At 35.2% G+C, this 21,496-nt stretch overlaps 1 protein-coding gene across 2 annotated transcripts; it reads right to left on the bottom strand.

Annotated features, from left to right (window-relative positions):
• Positions 1-10,267: 10,267 nt before the first annotated feature.
• On the bottom strand, positions 10,268-16,382 carry RAD23B_1 (UV excision repair protein RAD23 B). Of its 2 annotated transcripts, XM_051211765.1 has the most exons (7): positions 16,030-16,382; positions 15,636-16,000; positions 15,524-15,602; positions 15,127-15,488; positions 14,783-15,091; positions 14,012-14,179; positions 10,268-11,264 (listed from the first exon to the last, which is right to left on the bottom strand). In XM_051211765.1, exons 2-7 carry the CDS (start codon positions 15,699-15,701, stop codon positions 11,184-11,186), a joined length of 1,065 nt encoding a protein of 354 aa, XP_051071861.1. In that variant the 5' UTR covers positions 15,702-16,000; positions 16,030-16,382; the 3' UTR covers positions 10,268-11,183. The 2 variants fall into 2 exon arrangements, with proteins under 2 accessions (XP_051071861.1, XP_035586568.2); XM_035729467.2 differs by lacking the exon at positions 16,030-16,382 and having other exon boundaries at positions 15,524-15,767; positions 15,877-15,943.
• Between the last annotated feature and the right edge of the window lie 5,114 nt (positions 16,383-21,496).

Genomic DNA, 21,496 nt, shown 5'->3' with positions numbered 1-21,496 from the left:
CTAACTTTTGCGCCAGTATCGACGAAGTGGCGAACTTTCGTTATCACATCTGTGACTTATGACAGACGGCTATGTTCGCCAGCTACGGTTGCCGTTAACGCATGCCGGCTGTGAAGTTTCCCGACTTGTTTTTCGTGTCGGTCGATCTTGGGTTGGGAAAATTGCAGGATTTTCTGAAATTTCTGGAGGACTTTCCATACTGGTTATGATACAAGCACCAGTCGGGGTTGTCAGTCTCCTGTAGTCTAGAGACAGACCGCCTACGTGAAGTGCTTCTTCGTGGGGTGTATGACCATTTACGGTCGGTACGAAATTTATGGTAACGTGTAAGTGTTTGAGGCTTTTCTTTGACTGAAAAAACCCCGGTATCGAAAGATTTAGTGATTTGTAAGATGCAGTCGGCAGATGCAGCTAGCTCGGCTAAGGCGTTGTTTTGAAACGAGACCAGCATAGTTTGCACCTGTTGAGATAAGAAAAGTTGTTTGAATAGGCCATAATCGAAGGTTCTTTGGCCGATAACCTCTCTCATTCTTTGCAACATATGTCACAGAACCGTGTTGCAGGTCGATGTAATTGAGGAGTTGGTCTAATCTTTGTCGATCGGTTAGGTCTCCGCGTTTAAGGATAGACCGTCTAAGTGTTTCGTAGGGTTCAGAAACATCACTAGTAAATATACTAGGTGTTACGAACCTGTTGCATTCGCGCGGTAGTGCCTTGACTACTGCGAGGATTTCTGCACGTGTGTCGTTCACACCGTGCTCGTAGAAGTCGGCTTCTGCGTAGCAGAACTAGGCTTCGATGTTGACAACGTAGCCTAATAATTTACATTATCCACTAGTTTTTCTAGTCATACGTCAGGTTGAGTTTTAGCGATATATTTCACTTAATAAATTAGATTTTTCCTGCATATTAAAACAAATCATCCATCAACGTAGATGATATTTAACCAAATATATTTGTAGCGACCGAACAGCCAATATTCGGTTGGAACAACGGACTGACGAACCCAAAATTTATTCGATTAGACCAGACCAAGTTCCTCTGTATAGCTCACAACGCGTCCTTGAGATACTCGTATTATATTATATCAAAACACAAACTCTGTGCTCAATATAAACGGTTCTAATTAAGAAAACAGAACAAATTACATCAAAAATACAAAATACCTCAAACGGTATAGCCTGTGCTATACAGTCAGGAGTTTCTCTAACGCAAAGTAGCGCGCTGAGAATCAATACAAATATTTCCAATAAGATGGGATCAAATATCTATCTGAAGAGATTGCAGCAATTCTCCCAAGCAGACAGTCAGAAGGTTAACAGTCACAAACTGAACCACGCTGTGACCTTGAGCTTAGTCAAACACAACATGCAATAGAAAATTAGGTAACAAAATAAGTCTTCAATCAAAATCACATAATAAAGGCTCAAACGGGGAAGACTGAAGAACAAAAGACATGGTTAAACGAGATCGAAACAAAGGTTGGAATACACAAAAGGGAGAAGGAACAAATAAATGAAAATACTGTTCAACAAAGAAGCTGCAGAGGGATTTTCACTGTTCTCTTTCCGTTACAATATTAAATATAAATATAGCATATACTAATGAGTAGTTGGTACGGTTCAAACAACGGTATTAAGAATATAAGTTTGCTAAGCTGTCAAGTTTGAGTTTGTTTTTTGTCGTCCCTACAACGACAGATATTACTCGCGTTTTCATTCTGTATGAAGTCTACTGATATATTTCCAAATTATAGATCTTCCAGCTATCTCACTAGGCAACTATGAACTCGAATAAGCGATAATTTATATGCAACTTATGAAAGCCCGGAAAATTCAACAGAAATATTTACAACAGATTGTAGATTTTTGGTGTATAGTTTTAGACCTTTTCCTTGCTTTCTAAGTCTATCAATTTGCCGTACACGGAAACTACAGGCTTGATTGTTACAGTGCACAATAATACCAGCACACAAGTTGGAAAGTATTAAATGCAATCATAGTAATTTTATGTTTCAGTACACCGGGTAATCTGTTTACGTGGATTGACAACGAAGACTGATCTCATTTTAGTAGTCGTATGCATTATAGCACATGAACATATTGCCAAAGATGTAAGTTAAATCTTAACTGCTGGAATCTGCATAATTTATGTACTTGATAGTTAACTGAATACACGTTAAGTGAAAACCAAAGTACTCAGGAACAATAACTTCTGTAGCAGTTTGTTTCATGTTTGTGGTTGGCGAAAGGATTAGAAATTGTACCTATACTCCTTTGCTTAAAAAGCATATACATCTAATCTTCTGGCATGGGAAGATAATAATCATGTTTCAGATATTTAGTCTTCACATCACTTATGTGTCCTATAACTTTAAGACTCAAAATGTAATATTCATCAGGCCTAATGTTACAACTGCCAGGAAAAAGCATGAGGCTGCCATAACAATGTGATAGTGTAACAACTGAGGTTTAATGGTTAGGAGTTGACCAAAAACATCTAAATAAATTTCAGAACACTAAAGCTCAAGTATTCACTAACTTCCTTATTTTGTGTAAAGATAATATTTCTTATTATTGTATATTAAAAATTTATAAACACTAGGTGTTTTTAGAGGTTTCCTCGCGCTCCACTTTGTGCTGTCCAACGATCTAAATAAAGACCTGTTCACTGCTAGTCTGGTTTCTTGCATCAAGGGTGCCCACCGTCACGGAAATAGTTCTGATGACTTTCGCGCTATATATAGCTGGGTTATATTCTACTTTCTTCACCTTTTTACCATAATAACAGTATGCTAAACACCCGTGTGATTATTTTGACTTTTCTTAGAAATATTATGCTTGATTACCCAATTAATTTTTTTAAAATGAACTAACGCATTTTGGGAAGTGATCCTGAAGGAACATCTAAGATATTAATTAATTTGCTACTATTTGAAGGTCTCGTAATTTTGGTTTTACTTTTACAGATTTGTTTCAGCATAGTAGGATAACTTTCGTTAAACGACCCAACTTTACTCGTTCGTTACTGATGAACACTTACATGTTGTGGAAAAGCTACTTTTTTAAAAGTAAGCGTTCGTTTGTCACATTTTTTCTAAGTGCATCTAAGCTAACTGCATGTTGGAAGTACTGGTTTGTATTACTCAAGTTAACTATCTTGACAAAAACCAGTGAACTATTGTGTGGAGTCGAGTCGCGGTTGACTATGATCACCACTACAGGAAGACTGCGTGCCGGTTAACCGATAAGATCCCCCGTAGGCCAAATATCAGAAGGCAGTTGATGGCTGTAGTCGATATTTATTTGTTGGCGATCTCGTGGTATCGAAAGAATACCGAGGTCGTGCCAGGTTACAAGTGTGGTTACTGAGAGTAACCGAATTCGTGCAATGTCACAACCCACGAAAGAATGTATGTATTCTGGTACACTTAAACAAACAAGTACGGTAAAACAATCCCTGGTACAGTTGGTTATATTATTAATTGTTTCCAATACACCAATCGCGTTCTCTTGATAAAAGGTCACTACACTATACACGTTGCGGACTCAAAAACAATCCATATTCAGTTGACATTTATTATTCGCATTATAAAAATATATATAAAGATGAAAGTTATTAGTAGCTTTCAGTAAATGTTTCGTATCAGTAGACACTAAAAGTATGGTTGCATCTACGTCGATAGATATCGAATTAATACGCACGTCTCAAATTTTCGTAAAAAACTGATGTTTCTGTTGACGCTTTCACATAACCATAGTTATTTGAAACGCAGCAGTAACCATAAGAATCCTTGTTGATTATATGGAAATACGTAATATTTATATGATTTTCATAATACATCAGCTTACCTCACGATGAAATAGGATCATGTATGGGGTAGCGATAAAACAGGGGACGTACACGTAAACCTGTGAAACGGCAAGAGACGGCAGTAAGCTATCTATTAGAGAGGGATTTCTACCTTTGAAAAAGTTACACACCGCATATGCACACTAAGTCAGCAGATGCGTCATAAGTTTTCGCAAAGTATTTGACCAAAGTAGTGAGAGAAACAGTACTTACTACTCTCAACCTAAGTAAATAAGTTTGGTGAATTTTATTGTTCATTCTAGCAACAAAATCTCCTAGTAAACTCATCGTAACGTTAACGCTACATTAGTTTCCCATTTTGTTTTATCGACACAGTTAAATAAAGCAAGCGTTGTAGCATATATATATATATATATATATATATATATATATATATATATATATATACTACGGCAAATCCTCAGGTCTGATGAAAATTAAAACTATGTTTTTCATACCTACTTGTTGATATGATCGGCACATCATTTGATTAATGCATCTTCATTGCAGTTGCCTGCAATGAAGGTTTACAGGCTCACGTGAAAGTAACAAATTAGTTTCTTAAGTGGTATCCATTACGCACTGATATCACTAACGATACCATTGTAAACCATTTGTTTCATCTTCGTATAGGTCTACTTAGTAGTGCGCACCCACAATCCCCCCAAGGATCAACTACCGACAGTTTTATGGTACTACTCCGAAGTCAGTCAGTGACAAACACCATATGAAAATCAAACGAATCTAACTACCAAATTTGTCAAGAATGATGGTCCTATCTGCTCACTTATATACATAGATCACACTAATTTCTAAAGTTTTTATCAAGGAGACTATAATAGTAATAACTATAATTATAATGAAACAATATATCATACATCACTAACCATACTCAGTAAGTAGAAGAAAAAGATGGTCTCTTAGTTAAGCATCTAAATCGGAAAAGCCACAGATTTAAAAACCGGGTAATATAAAATATTTCTGAACGACGGTAAAATGTTAACTATTTGCAAATAATATTTTCACGGTGTACTTCAAACAAATGTTCAGGACTATGAGTACCATGTTGTTTCACTAACCGTACAGTTATTTTACTTCTTCCGTGTTAATATGATTGACATGATAAAGTTTCTTTCCATGCCTACATGTAAGTATACAAGTGAAATGTAATACTACAATTCAAAATAACATGAATTGCAATAAGTATACAACTACGTCGTTGTTTATATTGAATTAGGTAAAATATTTCTATTATTATATTTACTGTGGTATGCAAGAAACTTACACTGTTTTCGGGTTTTTAATACCTATACTTTATCACACTGTTCAGATTTCTCCTCGACAAGATTTTTAAAGTAAAAAACTATTAAAATGAGATTTTTGGAGAGTTTGTCTCAAGGATATATAATTACTGTTAGTTATGATCAGAAAACGAATAACAGATTAATATAAAACTTACAGGTAAACTATGTCGACGTACCACGAAACAACCATTTGATGAAACCGTTTAATAAACAATATTTACGATTTGTAAAGATAAGTTTTGACCAGTTAGTTTTTTTTTCTTATTCTCATCTCAACAGTTGACTGAATAAAACACCAAAGACTGCTTTTACAACAGTACTTAAAATCAACAATGAATTAAAATTTTATTCGAATCCAAACTTTGAGTCACCTGATAACTAACAAAAGTAATATTTCTCTTATTTAGATTGTAGGATTATGAAGAAAGAATATTTTCTGCGCTTAGTGTTAACGACTGGATAAGGGAAGATATCATTTAAGGGTTTTGGTATATGAAAAGTCAAGCTAAAACCAGTATAAATCTAGCGCTTAAATAGTCAGTCAGGATTTTTACGAACATTTAAGGAAATAACAGTTGATTTTCGTCCTAATGAATTGAGGTTTTCTGAATGATAACTTAGGTGGAATTAGACTGACTCACTGTTAAATCAGCGTATAATTCACAACCTACCTAATTCATGTAGCTCGTCCATCGTAACTGCCTTTGTGTTCACTGAATCATCGGCTTATGTTTCCTCGAGTTGTCTTGAATTTTATATTTCTGTTTAAACGGTTATTTTTTTCATTTCCTTACAATCTATTATCAGGAAGCATACAAGTCTACCGAAATTTGGATTTGAGGTCTCCATAGTAAAACACTTAAAACTATGTTAGATTATTTTAAAGAATTCACAACCAACCCTGGATCTAGGTTTATTGTAAAAATGAACTTTATAAATAACCACTAGATCTTTTGTTCTCCTAATACAAATTATTTTCATAATCATCAACAGTAAATGTTTCATGAAAATAGTAGGTTATTTCTCCGCTAGATCTGAGATCCGTTCCAAAAGCAGAACTACTCAAAATTACTTTGCACTTTATAATGACCCGAACTTTGTTGGTCCAACTATCGTCAAAGAATTTAAAACCAAGAGTAATACAATAGTGCTGATGTATTTCACACGAACCAATGAAGTCAACCCAATGGGAGTAATAGCTTAGTGTTCAAAAACAAGGAAGTGCCCCAATATTCAATCCCCAAATGAGCAAATAAAAAGTAAACTCTCCAAAGGTTCATTTAAATGTGAAGCAATCCTAACACAAAATAGAAACGGAGCTCTGAAACAGGATCTACTACTAAATGTCGAGTTTTTACTGTTCAGTTCTTTTAATTTTGGACAGAAACGACCTTTTTCTTTTGGCTTACAGACTTTTTTAACAAACCCCACGATAATGCTTGTAATTACACACTGATTATATTTTGGACTTACCAACTAAATATTACTTGCTTCTCACTGTTTATGTTATGAATTGTGTACACTACTTACCACTTCAAATACAAATCCAAGTCATTAAGAAAATGATTCTAGATAGCTACTAACGTATTCAGCCTGGTTGATATTTTATTTGTAGGTGCTTGAGCTTCCCTTTGCTGATATTTAGGACTGAAAATGATCAATCTCTTTTGGGATATATTCACTCTGTGTGGATGCCAATATAGTTGCGAGTCTTAGTAATATTTGGGTTATGGCTAGTAATAGAGTACAGAACGTCTGTATTTTTCTTACACAGGACTCTTCAAAAAAACATCACCTGCATCTCACTGTTGATGTTCACATCGAGATTTAAACTCAATACCCATAAGTCCGAATGCTAGAAAATCACACATTAGGTTAGTGATTCATGACAAACGCCAGCATGTTCAATGAAAAGGACTCTACTACTATCCAATATTAAACATACAAAATGAGCTGAAATTTATTTTTCTTTCTTAATCTTTTATTTAAATGTACTTATTGGTGTAGAAAAGTTTGTTATACTGAATCAAAGTTATAATTTCATTGCTTCCCGTTATAACAGTGGAAGAAAATTGTTGTACAGCTTTTTTCATCTTATATTAAAACTAGTATCAATCTACTCTACTCCACAGTATTTTCTGATATTAAAAGGATGAAAAGTGAAGGAAAAATTAGAAATATTGATCAGCCCAAATTATTCTCCTCTTTAGACTAAAAATTTGATTTCAGAAATGATCCAGGTATTACGAGTTCATAGAAAAATAACTAGTATGATGAGTATGAATAAAGCTATAAAAAAGAACTTAATATCGTAATTTCATGATCATTATAGACAAAACGAGTGACAAATATTTAGTTGTTTAGGTAACAATAAGCAGTATATTCACATTGACTTTTAGAATTATATATATATATATATATATATATATATATATATATATATATATATATATATAACATTCTTCTGTGAAATCTTTTCTAACTGCCATTGAATTAGCTCTTACTATGAATTCGGTGTTCATCTTGTTATGCGAATGAGGTATGGCAACTACGAACGATGAATCTGTGTTCCTAGTCCTACGTTGTAGCTGACCGATCGACTGATTAAAATAATATCAGAACAGCATGAAATCTATTCGAATAGACAGATTTAAATCTTGAACTGTTGGTCAAATTAATTGACTGAATACTATTACATAACCTTGGGTAATTCGGCGGACATGTACGAAATGAATAAAATAACTACCAGTATGATGACGTAACTATAAGGGGACAAGTCATTCAGAATGAAGAAAACGACTAACAACATTTGCTCAAAATCCGAGATTGAGTGAATCTTACATTACGTCACATAAAAAGCGGAGCACAAATAGCTTTGTAAAATAAGTGTTAAACGTGCCAACTAATCGTTTATTCTAATGTAGACTGCATATAACATGTAAATTAACGAAATTTTATTTTCCTTTGCTCATAATAAGATCTAACAACCAACGTCCTCACTTAATGATAGGTGAGCTGGGAAAGTAGGAATGACAAAATAGGTAACGGTTTCTACTTATGAGTTCTTCATATGATCGTTGTCATGCAATTCCAACCTCGTAATCCTACGCAGAATTTACAAATAAAGACTTTGTCTGATGAATTTTCCATAAAACTATTTATAGCTATGGATAAGATTCAGAAAGAAACTCTCAGTTCGGATATTTTCACGATGGAGAATATCTTCATCAGTAATAATCAGGTATGCAGCCATATTACTACAATATCAAAATCGAAAAGTTGATGAAAAGTCTAGAAAAATTAAGCTTCCTGAAAACACTAAACTCTACCGCGTTTCATCAATTCTGATAGGAAATACTTTTGATTGGTAGACTCTCTGCACATTGGGTGAAAAGTGGCTTCAAAATCACAAGTATCCTATTGACTTGTCCTCATAGTACAATTATTTCATTATTTAAATGAACCACTTTATCTTCCACATTAGTCATTCTGTGATTGTGTCGAAGAACTTTGGGTCAATTAACCAATGTATTCTTCATAATCCAACTCGTCAAAAATCCAAACCGTAATCAACTGATGAAACCAGATTATGACAGGTTTTATACTGCTGGTGAAGCGCCAGTTAAGAAGAAACAGTAATTTAGTACGATTCAATTCATTAGATAACTGTCAGTAAATCCATAACAAAATAAAATAATAGACTATATTTAAGAATTCATATGATTTATTACATTTAAAAAGTTGTCGACCATCATAAGTATTGAGAAATAAAAATACGTACTAAAATCATCTGAAATAAATACAATCCTTTCATGTGACTTTAATTACTTATTGCAAAACAAGATTTATCTTATCATTTAAATAATAATTAAATTAATCTTCTTAAAAGTAAGCAAATAATAATATTTTCAGAATTACTTTACAGTAAGATACAATTATTTATGACCACTTTGGAAGAGGCACAAAATCCATCCTACATGTACCAGTCACCAAGTTGTTACGAGTTTATGCATACCATGTTAAGGTAAACATGTACTTATCATGAAGTACTAAACAATAGGGAATGGGATCACCTCTGAAAAGAGGTAATCTGGACTCATCAAGTTAATTTTTTGTTTTCCTTCTATTTTAAACGGAAGCATAAAGATCTTAACTAGAAAAAATTAAACGACACTACACCACTGGCTTTGCACTTGGGGTAACAATAGTACTCAAACCTTCCCGTCAGACAATACTGTGTGAAAAAAGCTTCTGTTGGTTTCGGCTTTATATTATAAGATAGGAGAAAAACCTATTAGATGTCTGAATATATGGTAGTACCCTGATCAGTGATACTGTTGGTATTAAACTTGGTTTCCACCAAAATACTAACACCATAGTATTTCTTAATTCAATATTGTCACAAATGTCCCCTATGAATGAACTTAATAAAAATCTAGGGGCTTAGGCTGTTTTATAAACCTTCTAATAGCAAATACAGGATGTTTCGTATACCGAAACCCATTTAATAATTCATAAACGTTGATTAATTGGCACTCTTGTTTAGACAACCAGTTAGTATGTTAATGGCAACTGTATGCTTAATGAATCTATTTTTTATCGTAAAGTATACAGTCGTTAAACTTGTAATGTGAATTAATTTTATTTAGACTTACACATCCTCTATACATCGCATGATTTGGGACGAGTATAAATCTCGAATCATCAGTCCGAAGTAACCTAGGAACCCTTTTTTTAGTTGTAAACTTTGATTTATTATCACCTAACAATTTACGTTAACTCGTAAACTAGTGTGTTATTACTTATCAGCGTGGACAGGTTGTCATTGAAAAAAAGACGTAAATCATTTAAAGAATATTCCTATCATTTGCAAAATGTGCACCACTGTTGAACCTTAAACCAGGGCAGTTATTCAATTGTTTTTGATACATCAAGGTCTTAATGACTACTCAGAAAATCATTGGAATCTTCGAAGTAAACCATCGTATTGAGCAATAACAAACTGATGTTCATTAGTAGCTTCTAACAAGATGAATGTCTTGATAACCCGGTTACAAAAGCTAAGATCTCTTACATTATTGAAACCATAAAGAAAAGAAAATTGTCATTTGCTTATACTGAAAATGAACAGCGAAATTTATTGTTCTCTGATTAGAATATTAATGGGAATTAGTTGAAGTTGTTTTAGGTCACTGATTGCTATAAATTATTCAACAAAAATAGACAATCTCAGCATTCTGGTTTATTTTCTTTCTACAATGATTAAACTTTTATATACGGCTGTGAAGAATCAGTTAACTTGGTTTCACAAATCAAAGAAAACGATGCAAACACACAGGTAATTGATGCATACTAACTGACTAGTCATAATGTACGGTCGGTACAATATAGAAAACTGAATTGATTATAATTAAAAATCTCCTTTGGGACATCAATGATACAACAGTAAAATGCAAACATGTAGGCTAAGTATACGAAAAACATTTATTCATTATTCATAATACATGTATTTTTAACTGTTCTTGATATCCTTAATTTTTTCAACTAATTTTTACTCAAAAACTAACAAATTTGCTTGAATCAAGAACGCCAGGTATTTCGATTCAGTGCGAATTTTTATAGCCCACATAACTAGTTAATCACCATTTGGATGCAGTCGGATCAGAAAAGTAAAGAACAGTTTACATTATATAAACACATACTTCGTTGACAAATATAATAATGATCTTCACCAGAAAAAAAAGAACACGTTCATTAAATTCAGCCTTTGATGAATATGGTTAAACAGAGTAGTACTATCGGTACAATTTTTTAATAAGCATATTCTTTTCAACCACTTCTTTCAATAATGTGGATTGGTGAAAATAAACACGGGAAATGGATGGGTGGATAATAAGTGATTAGTTTAAGGCTGTAAAGCAGAGGATAAAAAGGACGTGGATTTGTTAAAAATGTGTTAGTGACGCTCCAACCAGAACTAACATCACAAAGGTATTAGCAATTATAAACGATGATTTACATCAAACTTCATACCATTTCATCGTCTAAACTTTCACTAAGCAGGAAATTCGCAGCTGCATCCTCATTTTTCTCGCATGCGTAATATGCCTACGAAAAAATAGGTTAAAACATCGTTACCGTACTTTGTGGAACAAATCTTTATAAAAATTGATTACAAAATCATCAGTATGATTTATTTTTGGAATTTACGTACGTGGCGTGTACCCACGTGAAATCTTTTATTTAGCAAAAAATGTATCATTTCTTATTCAGACTTTAACACTAAACTGATAAAGGACAATCTGCTGTTCCCAAATGACGCTTTTGTCATTGTGCTGCTGTAAATTGTAATAAATCACGCTGGGACAAGTTTGTGTTAAATTTTATGTTGTTTGCGATTGACTTATGGCTTTGAGAACTTTAAAATATACAGCACAATTGAAAGCTGATTGTCAAAAATTAACTAGACATAAGTGGTCACTCATTACATGAAACCAAATACAATTATGATGTACGAGTTCGTCTTGATAGACCTGCCATACACAACAGATATCACAAAGCAATCAAGCAAGTTTGCGAATGTTATCTCCCTAAGTTATGTGACCTATTAGGAAGCGATTTTACAGATTCATGAAAACAAACGACCAGCAGCAAACACTATGGTTTATGATCATACGAAATTATGATTTGGATTTTTAAGAAGTGGAACAAGGTATGGAGTAGTACAGTTAGAGTTCAGTTTACCAACACTAAATCAAATATTACGGTTCCAATACAAAATGTCACATGTACAAAACTAAGGTTAAGAGAAGTTTCGCTATATGCTCTTCAACACTGACCCCATCGAGTTAAAGACTTTCGATGATTCTATGTTAAATTATTCTTATCACTGAATTCTCATTATTCTATACCAACACTTAAATTGAGGTCAATGTGCGAAAAATGCCTGAGCTTAACGGTGAACATGATACAAGAATTGTTCTATTGGGACATCAACATTGATCAATCTTGTTTTAAGAGCTTTTAAAGCTTGCGTCGTAAGCTGACGCTAAAAGTCGGTAGAAAGATGCTAAGGAACGATATGATAGAATGGTTATTTCATAGTAATTGGGTGTATTTCGATTACCCCCTGCATAGTTTTGTAAACTACGCAATCTGGCGAATAGAATCAGTTAAACAAACAAAATACACAATTAATAAGCTAACAAAAAGTGACTGATGTGAAAATTTCAAAATGTATATGCGTATAACCAAAAGCTTCAGCTTGAATCTCATTGTCTTTCGTTTTCGGTCGAACCTGACATCCTTTGATCTACTCCCATAGCAAAATAGTACTAGGTACAGCTTCCGAAACTGGATGTGACGTATAGCATTAAAGCAAATTTAGTTCCGTGATTATGTTCTTCACACACCAAATAGCCTTATCACTACTAGAAGTTTTCACTAGGGGATAGAAATCACGGAAATTATAGGAATCAAGTACGGATAACCGTCGAAAAATTCAAACCTACAATCAAAAAAGATTAAGGGTAAATGGCATAACCCCACATAATAAAGTGCCACGAAACGAATCATTGGTACAGAGATAAAGTAAATAAAATTTGCTTAGGCTTGCTTAACTTGGACTATATGGAATGTAAACTTATCTGCAGTAAGCACGTAACAGCTCAAAAACAACTTAAATATATTAACTATTGTAAGTCATACCTCGGTTAAGGCGAAAAGAGTGCTCGAAATAGATTATGGTTAATGAAAATACTGTGAGTTAAGTTTGGAAATGACGTACGCTCTATTATTTACTTAGTTTATGTAACCTAACACACTTGGTCAAGTGAACATGCTTACATTTTCGTAATATCGTCAGTCTAGTGTCTAACAAAAGACTGCTTGTTCTATATTTGTGAGGAAAGACAATGCTTCTAATGGTATCGCAAAGAGTAAACGAAGTATTTTAGAAGTTTAATTCACCGGTGTTTATGTTTGGTTCTTAACAATTTTTTTATTGGGTTTGTATCATATCAAAACTAGCTGTATGAGTCATTTATACTCAAAAAGATATCTAAATACTGGTTCCTGGCCTTTTATGTAAATATTTTAGTTACTGATCAATGGGAATGACGGCAAGAGTAAATATAGTGTCTATGAGATAAGTGATAAAATATTAAAGAACAAACAAGAGATGACAGTGATATTGAAAATATGGATGATCATTGCTTCTTGATTGTCAACAGCATATAAGGAAGTGTCAATTGAAGTACAAATTAAAAAATAGAATAGGGTATCCGGTTTTCAAGTGAGCATTCAGCATTTTGATGCTAAGATTACCATATATTATTTCTACTAAGTGAATTACAGTTAAAAGATGGTCTAACTGAAACAAAATGTGTAGTCGCAGTTCCCTGATCACCGGCTTTAAATTCTAGATAAACCAGTAAATGAGTTTCTGTTCATATAGTTATTCCTTTATTTAACCGCACTGAAATTCAGTTCCCTTTCCAGGATTTCACTTATTAGTATAGACAATATTAGGACAATGAGAATACTTTGGATGGTTAAGACTTAGTTGTGGTCCAATATAAGCTAGCCTAAAAACTATCTGAAACCATCCTACCAGTAGCACTGCTTCCAGTGAAGCTTCGTCACATTTTTGCCATGTCACGAACGACGGTTTAGTTGGTGGAGCAGTCGATTAGATTCGTCAATCCTTAAAGACTCGAAATTAAGTAGACAAACTCTTACCTGATAATTTATACAAAAATGAGCGAAATATGTAATTAAATACTTGGAATAGAAACAGCCTATTATAAAGTTTCGAAAGAAACTACTGACACTGGATACATTTCTTGAAAACTTACTTGAATAACTAACTCCTCCGGGAACCCTAATGCCTTTAGACGGTCCACAGCAGCGCGTTCCTCAGCAGTCATAGTAAGAACAGTTTGACGCTGACCACCGGGTCGAGTAGTACCAGTGACTGGGGTATTAATAAATTCCAGAAATGCTTGTTCGTTTTCTTGAATGAGCTAAATAAGTTACATATTTTAAAATTACAATTATATAAGTATCAACTGTATGCTCATTACTACTAAAAATATTGAATCATTCGAATAGTTAGTTATTTTATCAACAGTGGATATTTGACATTATTGAGAGCATCCACTTTGATGGAACATGCATATTACACAAGCTGAAAGACTATAAAAAACGATTGGGACGAAGAAACACTTCAGGAGGATAAATGGGTTAGCCAGGATGAGGTGCTAACCAAGTCAGGCCAAAGCATTTCATATCTCGATTTCACTAACACTGATATGAAGATTTAGTACATTTAGCCATACAAGTCTTAGCTGCCAACACGACCAAGAAGTAAAACGTTTAAAGCATATGTAACACTGCATAATTCATGAGTAACCTCAAAAGTGAACCTGATTAACGGTGATTGTGGCACATACCCATGAGACTTGGAAAAACAATTAATGAATCCAAGATCTAGATATAACGCCAAACCCTGGAAAGTTGTCGGAAAATCCCAGTTGCGAGATTAGTCTGCAACTATTAAATGCTTGCATAATTATTATGAAAACAGATTATAAAAATTCGTGAGAAAATGCTAAAGAAAAACATACTCTAAATAAATCTGCATTATCATTCCCTATTTGCTGGATTAGCTGAGGCAGTAGCTCTGGATTTGCCTGTACTAGAGCTCTCATTTGTTGAAACTGGGGTAAACTTGCGAGTGCAGCGATCGGGTCTTCTGAGCCAAGAGACTCAGAGCCTGGGGTATCAGTATCCCCAGGCCCTTCTGGAGATACACTTTCAATTTCTTCCCTTTGCGGTGGCTGATCAACAATGTCAACATTAGGAATGTTTCCCGACGAAAGGTATTCAAATGCTCTATCTGGGTTGTTGAAGCCTGCTCGCATTGCTTGGATAACCTAAATTTGCCATTATTATTTTACAAGAGACTGACCAGTGATCTCTCGAAACCCATGGACACTAGTTCTTTTACAACCCGCTCAAAGTTCTCTCCGGTAACTAAGGAACTCTCTCCAAAACCCAAAGTATTTGTTGCGCTAGATGGGGCTGTTGTAATTGTAGGTAAGTTAGATTGGGGATTTGGGTCTGGTTTACTGCTCGGCGCTTCATTTGCTTCTGTTACGGGGCTGTTTTTGTCTGTTGTTGGCTTTGTTTCACCAGTAGGATTAATTTGGACTGAAGCGCTAGCTTCTTTCGTTGTATCTTTGGATGGCTTTGAGACAGACATTACTACAACGAAACCAGATTCTGTCACTTTGTAATCTTTTAGCGATTTACTATCTTCCATCACCTTGCCTAAGTAATGTAACAAGCTATAACCGATAATTTACCTGAGTGTATTAGTTTCTGAGTCTTTGCATCGAATTCGCTGCCCCATTTAGCTTCGATCTTCTTTTTAACGTCGCCAACCTACGTACAATATCACACCAACCTGTGAATTACCAGATCATCTTCTTGAAAGTCAAGAACAAATGTCTGCTGCATTAATGTTTTGAAAGTAACTTTCATTGCGTTGAGAAAGAAACGACTCGAGAGTGGAAATCAAAGAGATAGCCACGGCACACTGACTTAAAGCTATAACATTCAACGCAGTGAAAGAAAAATTCAAACAGACAATCTTAAATAATAACTTATCGAAAATTGAGTGATTAATTCCCTCGGCTTAAATCAATTAGTTATATACTTTAAAATGAAGCACTCCACGTAGGATACTGGCTGAAGCGCGGTTTTCAAATGGGTCTTGACATTTTCTTTTGAATCTAGTAAATACAAATTCTGGGGTTTCATTCAACATCTCTGATGCAATCCTGATTTTCTTCAGATTACTTTGACTTACCTTAAACCAAACTTAACAAATCATATTCAAGCCAATAGTCCATAACTGGAGTATCACAAGAAGCCATATGGGACCCCTTTTGTCCCTCATATTTATCATGACTTCCCAGGAAGCCTCATCTCATCAGTCGCCATCCATGTGGATGAAATCAAGTTATGGTTTGCTATCAAAAATGATGGGGATTCACTAGAACTTAGAAGAGATTTTGTGTCGTTTGAGGAGTGAACGCGAAACAACGTTTTGAGGTTTAGCTTCAAAAAGTTCAAAACGATGTTATTTTGAACTACCGAAGAAAATCGGGACAACTGTTCCCTCTATTGCTTAAACCCCACTAGAATCGATTTGGAGTGCCACTTATGTGTCGTACTAATGAAATTCGATGACATCAGCAATAATCCGTGAGATGTAACTGAGGCCAAAACTATTCCTCACCTCGTTCTCAGACAGCTAGACATGCTAGCTCCTGAGTTCCTTTCAACACTTGTCAAGACTTGCACCACCCATAACTCGAATTCCATAACACCGCTGCATCTCCTCTCCGAAAAGAAGGTAGGGAACAAAGTGGATCCTAGGACTGACAAGCCGAACTTCTAAAAATCAACTTTTTCATCACAGGGCCCCTTTGCTAAGTTGTAGACGAATAAGAGATGACCCAGTAACGTCATACAACACAATGAACACTCCAGTCTACCCCGAACCCTATCAGCGTACTTTTTGAGTTAACCGTCGGTAATTAGCACAGTGGATGTTTGGGCGACATAATCGCTTTTCCCATTATGGGTCAATCCTGACTGGGATGCTCTCCAAGTCGATGTGACAATTCTCACAGTTGGTGGCTTCAATAGTTTAGAATGATACATTATGGGCTGAAAGGAGAATAACGCCTTTAAACTGAAAAAGAACCAAAACTTAGGCTTGATGGTGGCTAAAAGGACCTAAAAATTGTAAATTTTCGGGTGGCGAGGCCTCGACAGAGAATGATGCCGAAGCCACTCTGAGTGCAGCACGAAGCTATTTAAATGGACTTCAGATCTGTTATACAGATGCCCGAAGCTTGCACAACAAGTGATCGGAGCTGGGTGTATAGCTAGACTCTGCCAAACCGGATGTAATCGCAGTCACAGAAACTCGGTTGATTCAGTCTATATGCGGTATGGAATTTGATTTTGAAGGTTTCACGTCAGTGAGAGCCGACAGAATCCAGAAGCGTAAAGGAGGTGTAGCGGTAAATAAATCCCCAAAATAAATAGTTCTGTAGGTCTTCGACATTGGATGCTGACCACACTAGTTTTAATGGACTCACCTAGCTGAAGGCGCTCGGTCACGCATCCGCACCAGATCACGAGTGAGAACGACGTGCTCAACAACCCTTGCAATCGCTAACCAGATTAGATCAGTCGATCCACTATATATTGATAGCCTATCAAATATATCATTGAACCTCCTCGTTTCTGTCTTTTGATTTCACTTGGTGGGTACGATTCATATCAAAAGGTGTTACTGGTTAAAGCGTTGTCAAAATCCAAATACCTGTGGCATCTTCAGACGAATGGCTCTATACATTAAGAATACTACCCCATTTACCATTGTCAACAGTGTATTCCATGAGTGAGACGTGCGAATTAGTTGGTTGCCACTTGAAATGCAAGGGACAAGAGGTGCAAATCGGTTTGTTTTAATGTAGTCCGAGCTGAAACGTAAGTGAAGTATTACTAGACGGTATCAATATATGGTCACAAAGTGGTCGATGTCTAATCCCAGGAGACTTTAATGCACCCACCGGAAAATCTGAGGATTGAATTCCTTCGAAAAGGAACTAGTTAATGCGGTTATCACATATGCCCTAGAGCAACACGTGTAAGAAGCGACTAGGTATGACCCGGATGCCGAATCATCTTCACTAGATTTTACATTAACCTATTATGGGGATGACATTACAAACCTCGATTACATGCTACCCTTAGGTAAAAGTGATCATGTAGTTCTAAGCTTCGACCTCCATATAGTTTTCAATAACCACAATGTGTCAACCCGGATTATATCAATCGTCTGGATAACAAACATACAAGATGTTATATGGCATCGTCAGTAAATTGAACAATAGATCTAGAGTTCCCAATTGAAACAGTCTGAGTTGTATTTCGAAATTTGTACTTAAAAGTCACTGCACCCCACATCCCTTGGACTACACCAAGAGATTCGAGAAACTCCCTCAATGGTTCAGTATGAAGGTTCACGCCCTTCGTGAGAGGAGAAGGAGGTGAGAGGGACTTAGGTCACTGTGGAATGATGAGACAAATTTTCAATATCGAGAGGCTCGGAATACTTATACCTCGACCCTCCGTAAGTTTAGGTTGTACGAAGGAGAAACTGTTAAGGAATCTATAGAATGGCCTAAACGCTTGTGTTCGTATACAAGCCAAGGGGCTGAATGAAGAGGAAATATTCCCGCATTAAGGGAGACAGTAATGCCTCGTCATTAGTGGAGAACGACTATGGTAAAGCCCAGGTATTCTCAAACTACTTTAGTAATGTATATGCCGTAGAGAAACACTTCCCATCAGTTCGTACAAGGCATCCACACAAACACACACACTGGACACTGTGACCATTAAAGAACTCGATGTCTTTGGTTCGCTAAATAAGCTTAATATAGGCAAATCTATGGGACTCGATGAAATTCACCATTTGTTATTAAGGATACTGGGAAATCTCGACGTGAATCTCTTAAGTATATGTTTTAATCCATCGGTGACCCATGGTCGTTTGCCAAAAGACCAGAAGAACGTCATAGTAGGTCCTGTCATTAAAACACATATGAAACATAAGCCTGAGAACTACCGATCTGTTATTATTATTATTAATGGCTTTATTCAATATTATCTTTTTGGTACAATATAGAATCATCAGCTTAGCCTTTGTGGTTATTGAAGTTTTGGAAAAGATTATTCATAAGGAGCTGTTTGATTATTTTGATGAAAACCAGATTCTCTCTGAAAAACAGTATGGATTGAGAACAAGTTATTCCCGTCTCACTATCTTAATGTTGGCTCTTGAAAGCTAGTGCGCTATTAAAGACCAAAATTTTCCTGTAGACGTAGCCTACCTTGACTTCAGCAAAGCTTTTGACAAAGTTCCTGACAACGGGCTGTTATATAATTTAAATTTCCATTTATTTAGCCGAGTGCAGTAAAGGAATTTCGTATCTTGTTTTGTTTTACTTCTAATTGTTGGTTTACTTTGTAGTTCGATATTCATAACATAATTATTATTATCGTGGTTTAACCCTTTCACTGGGTGTTCATTTCTTTCCTCTATCCTTTTCCCATCTAAATAAATATTATTCTGAAGATTACGAAGTTTGTAATAAGGACAACAACTTGTGTTGCACTTAAATTAACTTCTCAGACTCGTTTCAACTTCACTATGCATATATGACTCATACATGTCGATATTTGGTTATCCTTTCACTTAATTGAGACTTTCATTGCATCACTGCAAGCTATAACTGCACAAACAAATATTCTAGCGGCATATCTTACTACAATAATAAGTTATTTTTTCATAATTATTTTCTATTTTATGTTTGTTACTAATTTGACGATACACACATAGTCGTTTATTCTTGTTCTGTGTTCATGAACACGCCTATTAAAGTATTTGCGTATTTCACGTCTCCTTTATTTCTATTCCTTTATTTTCTTCCTTTCCTTCTTTAAACTCAGTCCAATATTCATCTGAATTACACAGAACCCGATTTATTATTATTCTATTGTTATTGTTCTCTTTTTCAAATATGGCAAATATAATGCTATCATTATTGAAACTTGTGTATTATTGCATTTTTGAAGAAACCCGAAATGGTTTCTTCACAACACTTATGTACCTATAAGATTTTTGTGAATAATAATAACAATAATTTACGAAAGTGACTAATACATTTTAAAGCATCTTGAATACAGGTTAACTTATTATGCAGAGAAGAGATTTTGAAGTGGAAAAACCATGATCGATTTCTCATTCAGAATAATCTCTATAAACGACATCTGAAACTATTGTGTTATCGCGTTAAAAAGTATTCAGTATGGGGATTAAGATTAAGGCCAAATCGGTTAGGATGAATTGGATCTTCAGCCACAAAGCCAAGCACCCATGGCTATCCCAACATAATGATCATTTACCGTCTTCAGTAAATTGTGCAATAAAATATGTTAGCACAGACATTACGTTACTGTTTAAAACACTACCCGAGGTAATGGCTTCTAGTGACTTACTTTTATCACGAAAACACGATTGGTTTAATGAAAACAGTTATTATTATTATAACCAATTGTACCAGTGACTTTTAATGTGCTCTTTGTTTAACTGTGCTAAAAACATCCATCATACTTACTTTGATTGTGACCTCGCGCGAATTCGGTTACGCTCAGTAACCAAGCTTGTATCCTGGCACGATCTCGGTATTCTTTCGATACCACGAGATCGCCAGCAAATATATCTCGACTTGGTCCATTAACTGCCTTCTGATATTTGCCTTTCGGGTGATTTTATGGATATCCTGGTACGCGTTCCTTTGTAGTGGTGTTCATAGTCTACCGCGACTCGACACCATGCTACAGGCTTATGGTCTTTTGATGAGTTTCGTTGGTAATGTCATTACCATGTAGTGACAGACAGAAGTTCAGCAGCTTGCCTTTAAACTAAGTTTGTAGATATTTTCATACCATGATTCTTAATAAGAACAGGCGACTTTGATTTGTCAATGTTAAATGAACCATTTAAATTCTTGACTTTCCGAAATCTGTGGACGTAGACGTACTATGAGCGATCAAAAGTATCAAACACTAAAAACAACAATATGTGTTCCCTTCTAACCAATGTCCAATAATCACTTTAACTAGTTATTCATAGTGGTTTCTGGATACCGTCTTGAATCATTGCCATGACTTGACAATCACGTAATAGGATTTATGAAATTAATTAATCTATTAACAAACTCGGTGGATAAATCGACTGAGAGTTGCCACTAAACAAAATTATCTTTATCTAACATAGATGATTTCGGTATATATTTTATCAGTTGTTCATTCTGTAAACAGCTTATAACCTTATTAGTTCAGTCTACGGTCTAAAGACCCAATCAATAATGCCAACTACCAGTGTAAGGAGTTACACAAGTCTTCTGCGGATTGAAAGTACCATTGTGGAATTTACTTCAACGCTGACAAAGGTTCATACCATCATTATCACAAAATATTCACTCCCTAATAACCACTTGGGCAGCATACACCGTTTATTATATTGTAGAGATTTGTCTAACCAAGAAAGTACGATATCGTGTCATTTATGTGTGTGGAATATGTTTTACCAAATTCAACAACTTATAATCACTTCACTTAAAATAATCCGATTTCTGCCTTGTGCCAAACTTGGTACTTGCAACTAACTTGTATTCACCACCAACCAG

The sequence above is a fragment of the Schistosoma haematobium genome, chromosome ZW, assembly GCF_000699445.3.
Source record: "Schistosoma haematobium chromosome ZW, whole genome shotgun sequence".
NCBI classification, from domain to species: domain Eukaryota; kingdom Metazoa; phylum Platyhelminthes; class Trematoda; order Strigeidida; family Schistosomatidae; genus Schistosoma; species Schistosoma haematobium.
The sequence above is the reverse complement of the archived record's forward strand: the minus strand, read 5'-3'. Positions and strand labels throughout refer to the sequence as shown.

Excerpts from the sequence above, each read along its gene's own strand:
- RAD23B_1 (XM_051211765.1), bottom strand. The coding sequence starts at position 15,701 with ATGAAAGTTACTTTCAAAACATTAATGCAGCAGACATTTGTTCTTGAC. Across the intron at positions 15,489-15,523 it reads TCAGAAACTAATACACTCAG|GCAAGGTGATGGAAGATAGT; the intron begins GTAAATTATCGG and ends TACATTACTTAG. Across the intron at positions 14,180-14,782 it reads ATAATGCAGATTTATTTAGA|CTCATTCAAGAAAACGAACA; the intron begins GTATGTTTTTCT and ends TAACTTATTTAG.